At 34.7% G+C, this 8,955-nt stretch overlaps 1 protein-coding gene across 4 annotated transcripts; it reads left to right on the top strand.

Annotated features, from left to right (window-relative positions):
• Positions 1-920: 920 nt before the first annotated feature.
• On the top strand, positions 921-6,767 carry LOC129300546 (heat shock 70 kDa protein 16-like). 4 transcript variants are annotated; one of them, XM_054939114.1, is made up of 10 exons: positions 921-1,140; positions 1,527-2,840; positions 3,035-3,247; positions 4,234-4,329; positions 4,418-4,561; positions 4,840-5,037; positions 5,426-5,572; positions 5,671-5,799; positions 5,884-6,014; positions 6,368-6,767. In XM_054939114.1, the coding sequence occupies exons 2-10, from the start codon at positions 1,671-1,673 to the stop codon at positions 6,456-6,458; spliced, it is 2,319 nt and encodes a 772-aa protein (XP_054795089.1). In that variant the 5' UTR covers positions 921-1,140; positions 1,527-1,670; the 3' UTR covers positions 6,459-6,767. The 4 variants fall into 4 exon arrangements, with proteins under 4 accessions (XP_054795089.1, XP_054795091.1, XP_054795093.1 ...); XM_054939115.1 differs by lacking the exon at positions 921-1,140 and adding an exon at positions 1,212-1,412; XM_054939116.1 differs by lacking the exon at positions 4,234-4,329.
• The last annotated feature ends 2,188 nt before the right edge of the window (positions 6,768-8,955 follow it).

Here is an 8,955-nt window from a genome sequence, read left to right on the forward strand (position 1 = left end):
CCTGGACCAGGCCTGTCTGTTGATTGGTCAGCCTATCACGTTGACCCTTGTCTACTTACTTTGTCAAAGTTGCAGAAGCCCATCTATCAGACGGGCCCATCAAATGGGCCCAAGAAGGTGAAATGGAAATGCCTGAGATTCCATCACAATGCTTTGACCTAAGGCCAAAAAAAAAAAATCTTATTTTAAAATAACTAAATTAAATTAACCCATTTTGACCACCAAAAAAAAAAAACCCATATAAAATCTTCTACCATAAATTAGCTCTACTCTCCATTTTTTCCATTTAAAATAAAATAAAGAGGCTTCACCGTTTATTTATTTATTCTTTTACCAGTAAAGCAGAGTGAAACAGTGAGGGCTGGTATGACTCAAAAGGAATAATCATGGCTATACTCCTGCAATGATGAAGACATGGTTTGTTGCAATTAAATTATATGACTCTTCAGTGAAACATATGAAAAGTTAAATAAATTATTTTAATTCAGTTTGAGCATTGTTGGCAATTATGTACTTTGTATCTTTACACTTGTGAGAGAGTAATGTTGCTTTTCCCAAAGTTACTTTAAAAAATAATACCATAATGGTATTGTTTAACAATTTTGGTAAAAAAAATTATCACTGCACTTTATGAGTTAATAACGTGATAAATAGTCTTTCATTTTAATATTGCAAAATTGATGCTCATTTGTTCACATAATTATGCCAAAAAAAAAGGCTTAAGGGATCTTATAAAATATGCAAAACGTTCACAAAAGCATCGCATTTGATTGATTGCTTTTATAAGAAATAATAATAATAAATTGTTAATGTAATTGTAATTCCACGAACATGTTTATTGTTATGATTATTGTTATTTTAAATTGTGAATTACTAAAGAAAGGGAAAAGTAGCAAATTGAATTTGATGGCTTTGGTATCAAATGTGTGGCTTTTCTATCAAATGTAAGAACCCTGAAGAACGGCTTTGTGTTGGTCTGGCTTGGGCGTGCGAAGCGAAGAATTTTTCAACTTCTCATTTACCATCATCGCCTGCATAATGTGAAGTGCAAATTCTTGGATTAATTGTGAAGTGAGAATTCTAAATGATTCTAGATTCGGATATTCGTCATTCTCATCCAAGCAAACCTAACTTAAGCAGGTGTTTTACGTCATCTGCTAATATTCTAGTCTTCAATTTGGGTTCCCCCCCCTCCCCCCCCCCCCCGGTAATTCTTGTTACATTGAAAGCAGCAAGAGTTTTCGTTGCTGGGGATTGAGGGGAATTTATTGATGATGCCTTTTCACTTCTGAGTTTGGTTTAGATTATTAGTTTTTATTTTTCTCTCTCCCTTTTTCCATCACTCTTTCATTTTACGTTTCCCCCTATTTCCTCTCTATTTTCTTCCCTGTAGTCGCGGACAATCAGATGAAGTACTCACGCAAGTGCAGACAGTTCATTCTATTTGTTTTTTTTTTAAATGATGTTTTACTTGCAATTGGCAAATACTTGTGTTAATGAATTGTTTCCCCCACTTCTTTTTGTAGGAGGTGAAGGTTTGTTTTCTCAACTTTTGCAGAATTTGGTGGTGTTTCGAGAGTATTGGAAGAAACATACAATAATATAGTAGAGTAGGGGAATTGGATTGAAGTTGTTGTTTGTGTTTTAAGTACAACATAAAGTTGGTTACAATGAGCGTGGTAGGGTTTGACATTGGGAATGAAAACTGTGTCATTTCTGTGGTGAAGCAACGTGGGATTGATGTTTTATTGAATGATGAATCCAAACGTGAGACCCCTTCTGTGGTCTGCTTTGCGGAGAAGCAAAGGTTTTTGGGCTCAGCTGGTGCTGCATCTGCTATGATGAACATCAAGTCCACAATATCTCAAGTGAAGAGGCTGATGGGGAGAAAACATGCAGACCCTGATGTGCAAAAGGAGCTGGAAATGCTCCCCGTTGAAACTTCTGAAGGCCCAGATGGTGGCATTTTGGTTCACTTGAAATATCTCAAGGAGACTCATACATTTACACCAGTTCAAATTTTAGCAATGCTCCTTGCTCATTTGAAAATTTTAACTGAAAAAGATTTGGAAATGTCAGTTTCGGACTGTGTTATTGGGGTTCCATCATACTTTTCAGACTTGCAGAGACGGGCGTATCTTGATGCAGCAAGAATTGCTGGGTTGAGGCCTTTGAGATTGATTCATGATTGTACAGCAACTGCTCTTGGTTATGGAATTTACAAAGCAGATTTTCCTGGAACAGGCCCAACCTATGTAGCATTTGTGGACATTGGTCACTGTGATACTCAGGTCTCCATTGCAGCATTTGAGCCTGGGAAAATGAAGATACTTTCCCACGCTTTCGATAGTAATTTAGGGGGAAGAGACTTTGATGAGGTTCTTTTTAGTCATTTTGCAGCACAGTTTAAGGAACAGTACAGCATTGACGTGTACTCTAATGTCAAGGCATGTATCAGGCTGCGCGCTGCATGTGAGAAGTTGAAGAAAGTTTTGAGTGCAAATCATGAGGCAGCTTTAAACATTGAGTGCTTGATGGATGAGAAAGATGTCAAGGGCTTCATCAAGAGGGAGGAATATGAGAAACTGGCATCCGGTTTATTAGAGAAGATTTGTGTTCCTTGCCATAAAGCATTAGTTGATGCAAGATTAAATGCTGAAAGGATCCATTCTGTAGAGCTAGTTGGCTCGGGTTCTAGGATTCCTGCTATAGCTAGATTATTAACTTCTCAATTCAGGAGAGAACCCAGCCGAACATTGAATGCAAGTGAATGTGTGGCTCGTGGCTGTGCTCTTCAGTGTGCAATGCTTAGTCCTGTTTTCCGTGTTAGAGAATATGAGGTTTGTATTACAGGACAAAACATTGATTCTTATACTATCTCTATGTTAAATCTTTTTGTATCCATCCAATGTCTACTTTTGCTGCATGAATTGAAAATTCTCACACTTCATATTCTCAAAGATATCCTGTATTATAGGCTTACATCTTTGTTTATGGTATATATTCTTAAGGGTTAATAACCATTTTTTTCCAGGTCCTGGATTTAAATCCATTCTCCATTGGATTTTCGTCAGATGATGGCCCAATTACTGCAGTATCAAATGGCATACTTTTCCCGAAGGGTCAATTGATTCCAAGCATTAAAATTCTAACATTTCATCGAAGTAGTTTGTTCCATTTGGAAGCGTTTTATGCTGATCCAAATGAACTACCACCTGGGACATCTCCTAAGATTAGTTGCTTCACGGTATGCTCTAGCACTACATTTACTTTAAACATCTTACTAACGTGAAGGAGTTCAGATAATCTTGTGTGTGTGTGTGTGTGTTTAACTGACTCTCTTTGGCCACTCTGGGCTTGTTTCTCTATGTCCTCTTTATATTTATCTATTCCGGGTTTGCCAAAGGCGTGCTATATAGCAATATAACCTCCATGAGCTTGATGATTCTTATAGAACATTCTAATTTCTCAGAAAAAAATTGCATTCGGGTAATGGTAGATTTGTTAGCATGATCACCTCATTAGTTTCCACATTTGAGCTGTAAAGTTATTACAATCAGTAATCTAGTTTAAAATTAGTTGTACATTTTTGTGTACGGATCACCAAGATTTTGGTCTAACCTAGTTTCTTGGATGCATCAAAAACCATCACTTCATGTGGATTTTGAGGTCATAAAAATCAACAAAATCCCCTTATTCCTCGTCAGGGGGATCAAGTTCATTAGTAACTGCTCTACTAAACTTTCCCACGTTCTGATTTAAAGGTACAATAGGGACTTAGTTACCGAAAGATTGCTGTCTGAATGAACATTCTCTACATGTGTATGTTTTCATTTGTTGTAGTCATGATGTATTTTGGAGGATCAGGAAGGAAATGGAATGGATGCAACATTATCTCACACAATTATCCAAAATTGATCATGCAATAAAATGGCAAGCTCTAATTTTTGGGTCATCTCTAATATTTATTAAGAGAAGACATCTTTGATAATTGATATTACAGGACCTTGATACTGCCATACCTTTTCATAGTCACCCCGGACGTAGCATGCATTAGTTGTTATCCTACTTCTGCATGCTTGCATCTTGTTGATTTTTTCAGGACTACAGAGTAACAATTCTGACTAAACGCTTCCATCTTTTGTGCCACACTCTAGATGTAGCATGCATTGTTTCTTCTGCATGCCTTCTCCTTTTTGTATGCTCATGTATTCATTGGCCACTTCTATTTAGATTGGTCCTTTCCATGGATCCCATGGTAGTAAGACAAGGGTTAAAGTTAGAGTTCAACTAAATCTGCATGGCATTGTCGGTGTTGAGTCAGCTACAGTAAGTAAGAAGCCTCATTTTCATCTCTGTCCATTTTATGTTACTCTCAGATCTATTCTAAGGTGCATAAACGTTTTCATGGTTCCAGTTGATTGAAGATCAGGTAGATGATATAAAGGGTAATGATCATTCATATGTTGAATCAATGGATGTTGACCCTAGCACTGATGAGACAGTATCAAATGGTGTTGAAGATAGTAAGCATAGAAATGATGAATTTCCTTATAAATCTGTGAGTATTATTGTCATCTCTATGTGTATAGAGAGAGAGAGAGAGTTAGTTTTTTTTTTTTTTATGAGAATTATACTATTAAACATTTTTGCTTTTTATTCATTTATGATTCTTGTTCTAAGTACTGTCACATCTCTGTTATTGACTGATTTCCACAACTTATATTGATAGCATGTCTATGTTTTTCTCTATTTGGAGATGGATTTGGTCACAGATATCATTCATATGGATGTTGGAACTTTGGAGTGAGTGAAAATCTTACTATTGTGCCTTTTCAGGCTGATGCTGCTAGAAGAGATAAAACTACCAAAAGACATGTGCCAGTGAGTGAGAATATCTATGGTGGAATGACCAAGGCTGAGATCTCGGAAGCCCGTGAAAAAGAGCTCCTGTTGGCTCAGCAGGACAGAGCTGTGGAGCGAACCAAAGAAAAGAAGAATAGCTTGGAGTCCTATATTTATGAGATGAGGAATAAGGTACCTTCTTGTATTCATGAGATGTAAAAATATGGCTGGTTTGTTATTCAGGGTACATTATTTATGCAGTCATCCAGTTCATCTCCTGTGATATATAGTTCTGCTTGTCATGTGGTCATTATTACTGAATACTGAGAGGTCAGTCTTTCGTTCTTCTTAACAGTAAGACTTGTAAGTTTGTCAAACAAGACTCTGTTGTGTAGTTAGTAAAGAACTGGTTTTTGTGACCGTGTGTAGAGTGCCAAGCTGTGGATGCCATGAGTTGTACACCTATACCTTTCAAACATTTTTGCCTTTTTTTCCACACTAGTCGTATCCAAGCATTTAAAATTTATGCTTCTATTTTCTTGACGGATTTTCATTTAAATGTAATTGCTTATATGGATAGCTCTTTGGCACTTATCGGAGCTTTGCAAGTGAGCAAGAGAGGGAGGGCATATCTAGGAGCCTGCAAGAGACTGAAGAGTGGCTTTATGAGGATGGTGATGATGAAACTGAGGCAGCTTACTCAGAAAAACTAGAAGATATAAAGAAGGTTTAATTTTGCTTCTCCAATGTCGTTGCTTGTCTTGCTATACCCGTGCATTTTTATTTTTTTTATCATTGTCATAATATATATTGTAATTCCTGTAGCTTGTGGACCCGATTGAGAATCGGTATAGAGATGAAGCAGCAAGAGTACAAGCTACAAGAGATCTCTTGAAGTGCATTGCGGATCATCGCATGTCTGCGAGTTCCTTTCTTCCCCAGGATAAAGAATCGGTACACTAAAACACAAGCCATTAGATATTAGAGTGAGTCTGCTCATAAACCCATGTTTCAAGTAACATGACTTTGTTGTTTCAGATCATCAATGAGTGCAACAAGGCAGAGCAGTGGCTGAGAGAGAATTTACAGCAACAAGATTCCTTGCCTAAGGACAACGACCCAATTATATGGTCAAATGATATTATAAGCAAGGCAGAGGATTTGAAATTGTATGATGCTTTATCTCTTTGTTTCCGTGTTTGATATTCACAATTTTCCGGGTGCATGAGTCAAAGGCACAAAAGTAAAATCAATAGGTTGAGGGGTTGAGGGATAAACGGCATTTTGGGTCATTTTTTCATTGTAGCCCAATAAATGCAGGTGCATTAAAGTCATTTCCTCAGACTGCATAGAAAATTTGTGTCAGTGGAAAAATAACCTAAATCTCTTAAACTTAGCGTCTTGAGTAAAATAGTGAAAACTCAATGTTTAGGCTGCTAATCTCCAAGCGATCTAGCTCACCTACATGTGGGTGTGATTTTATTTCAAATTATGATCAATGTTACATTTTTGTGGCTGTCAGGTTGTGCCAACAGGTGCTGGGATCCAAGGGTTCTTCAACAACTCCAGAGGACAAGGGCAGAGATAAGCCAGATGCTTCCATTCACCCTTGATGAATCTCTTACATTGATAAGCAAAGTCATATATTTTCATTACTCTCCTGACTAATTTTTTTTCCCCCTTTCTTCTCTGGTTCTTGTCTTTCTTTTCTGGTAAAGTGAATAGGTTCAAGTAGGTGAAGTCACTAGATTATATGGGTCAAATATTTGTTTGTGTTCTTCAACTAATGTTTTCTCATTTCTGTTGGCATATTAGAATTGTTCACTGTAGCTTTTGCTGATGTCCATCCAACTCAAACCAGTAGCGCAAATTCTTGGTGACAAAGTTATCAATAAAATTGTGCTTATACTAAATAATAATTATATGTAGTGAGTACTTGAGGCAAATATTTTTTTTATTGGGTTACAAGGCCACGGCTAGAGACTCTGCAAAGGAAAACAGAATAGGTCATATTAGAGAGTAGTAATTTTCTATACCTAATGGTGGGTCTTTTAAGATCCTAATAACTAAATTCTCATGAAAAGTGTGTTGAGCGAGCGAGTCCGCATATTCATTTGCTTTCTTATACACGTAGTTAAAGGAGACTACCCAATTTTGCATGATAAGATTTCGATTGTCTCTGATAGAGCTAATAAGGGGGTGTGATGTTGAGAGTGCTCATTTTTGAGGGTGAGGTTTCAAGTCACAGTAGAACTTGTGATTTTTTTCCTTTTAGCAAAAATTAGGGCCTTCAAGAATACCTATAGTTCAGCTGCAATGTTTGGATGGTATTGGAGTTTGAGGTATTTGGTGAAACTTTTTTTATCCAATTTACACGTCTTGTTCTAGATAAGACCACTGCAAGACACAACTTTATTTTGGCGAACAAAGTCATCAACGTCCAGTCTCACTCAAGACAGATTGTGGTGGGCAAATATTATATAATGTATCACACCTTCCTGCTTCGATTGTTCCATAGCAGCCCCATAATGATAGAAATGATTCTCCTTCAAATGTCATGGAATGCTTATCTTCAAAGTTCAGTTTATTTTTGGATTCCACTATCTTTCAAAATTTTTATTTATCAAATAAAATCGTACATGTTGAGGAGCAGATAAGAATTCAATTATACAAATGTTAAATAATTTGAAAATTTTGAGTTTTTTTACAGCGTCGCTCATAATTATACAACCAAATGGAAATCTTTTTCTCTCGTTATGACGGCAATGAATATCTTGTATCTTCTTTAAAATCCTTAAAGGCCTCATCCTTCATTAAAATGACATGTTCTATAAAATTATCGTTTACATTGACTCCTTGAGTCTCTTATACCCATTTAAAATGAGTTTTCCCATAATTTTCTTCTATTAATACAATCAAGAACATCAAAGATCTTGTTGTGCAAAATTGAATTGTCATTTTGACTATATTTTAGAGAGATAAAATGCATTGATTCATTATTCATTAAGCATGACGTGAGTTTTTTTATATCAATTTTTTTTTATCCACTTGTTGGGTGTAAAAACTTAAGCTCTAACATAACTAAAATTTGCTTCCTTGCATAGTTCTATGACCTTCAATTCCAAAAAAATAAAAATAAAAATTGCTGAGTGCTTCAGAAGAATTGAACTTATTCATGGGAGGGTTTAAATTCTAGTTTAATCCTTTGTGGATGAATTATTTATTTATTTCGTCATGAATGTATCGTATCGATTTGGCACTTTATGAAAGAATAGAATATTTTTTTAATATGATCTCAAACATATATCTATCTTATTTTGTTTTTCCAATATTTATAAATGTCTATTAATATCCTAGATATGACATTAATTGTAAAATGATATAAAGGTATTTGGCAATGAATTTATAAAAAAATTATTGGCAATGTTATTGTAGAAGGATAAATTTAAAAACACATTGATGAGAAAAACAATTTGAAAAAAAAAAATCTATGTGAATTGATTATTTCCCTCCCGGTCAAAAATAGCATGCATGCATATAGGTAAGGTCTCCAGCATATCGGTTAACATAGTAAAACAGATGAACATGATTTTAAAATTAAATTCATATGAGTAGTAACTCCCTCTAAGTTTATATATAATTCTATATCCAATAAAAAGGGGAAAATATATCTTATAATTTTTCTCAATTTTAAATTAAATTCTTCTAATTTATTTTATTTTAATTGAGTTTTTTATAGTTGATCAATTAAATTTTTTAGCCCCTAAACTAAATCCTTAAATTTTTCTTAAAAAACGAATTAAAAATTTTTATATTTTTTATTACATGATGATATAACTTTAACATTAATTATATAATTTTTATGACTCAATTTATGTAATTAGATTGTTTTTTAAATAATTTTTTATGCTTATAAAGTTTTCATAAAAAATAAATGTTAATGCAAATAGTGTATTAAATCTAATTTTATTTTTTCATTTTCACTAAAAGTATTAAATTAGATTTTTCTATAAACTCCACAAATATTTTTGTTTGGGAAATTTAATAGTTCATTATTAATTTAAACGTTCAAGGATTGATATATTTAATAAATCAAACTATAAGGAGTTA

This window comes from Prosopis cineraria, unplaced genomic scaffold, assembly GCF_029017545.1.
Source record: "Prosopis cineraria cultivar Desert tree isolate PC_DT_omini unplaced genomic scaffold, ASM2901754v1 PC1640, whole genome shotgun sequence".
Taxonomy (NCBI): domain Eukaryota; kingdom Viridiplantae; phylum Streptophyta; class Magnoliopsida; order Fabales; family Fabaceae; genus Prosopis; species Prosopis cineraria.

Coding starts and splice junctions, on each gene's coding strand:
- LOC129300546 (XM_054939114.1), top strand. CDS start 1,671: ATGAGCGTGGTAGGGTTTGACATTGGGAATGAAAACTGTGTCATTTCT. Junction 4,562..4,839: donor ATGAATTTCCTTATAAATCT/GTGAGTATTATT, acceptor GTGCCTTTTCAG/GCTGATGCTGCTAGAAGAGA. Junction 5,038..5,425: donor TTTATGAGATGAGGAATAAG/GTACCTTCTTGT, acceptor TTATATGGATAG/CTCTTTGGCACTTATCGGAG.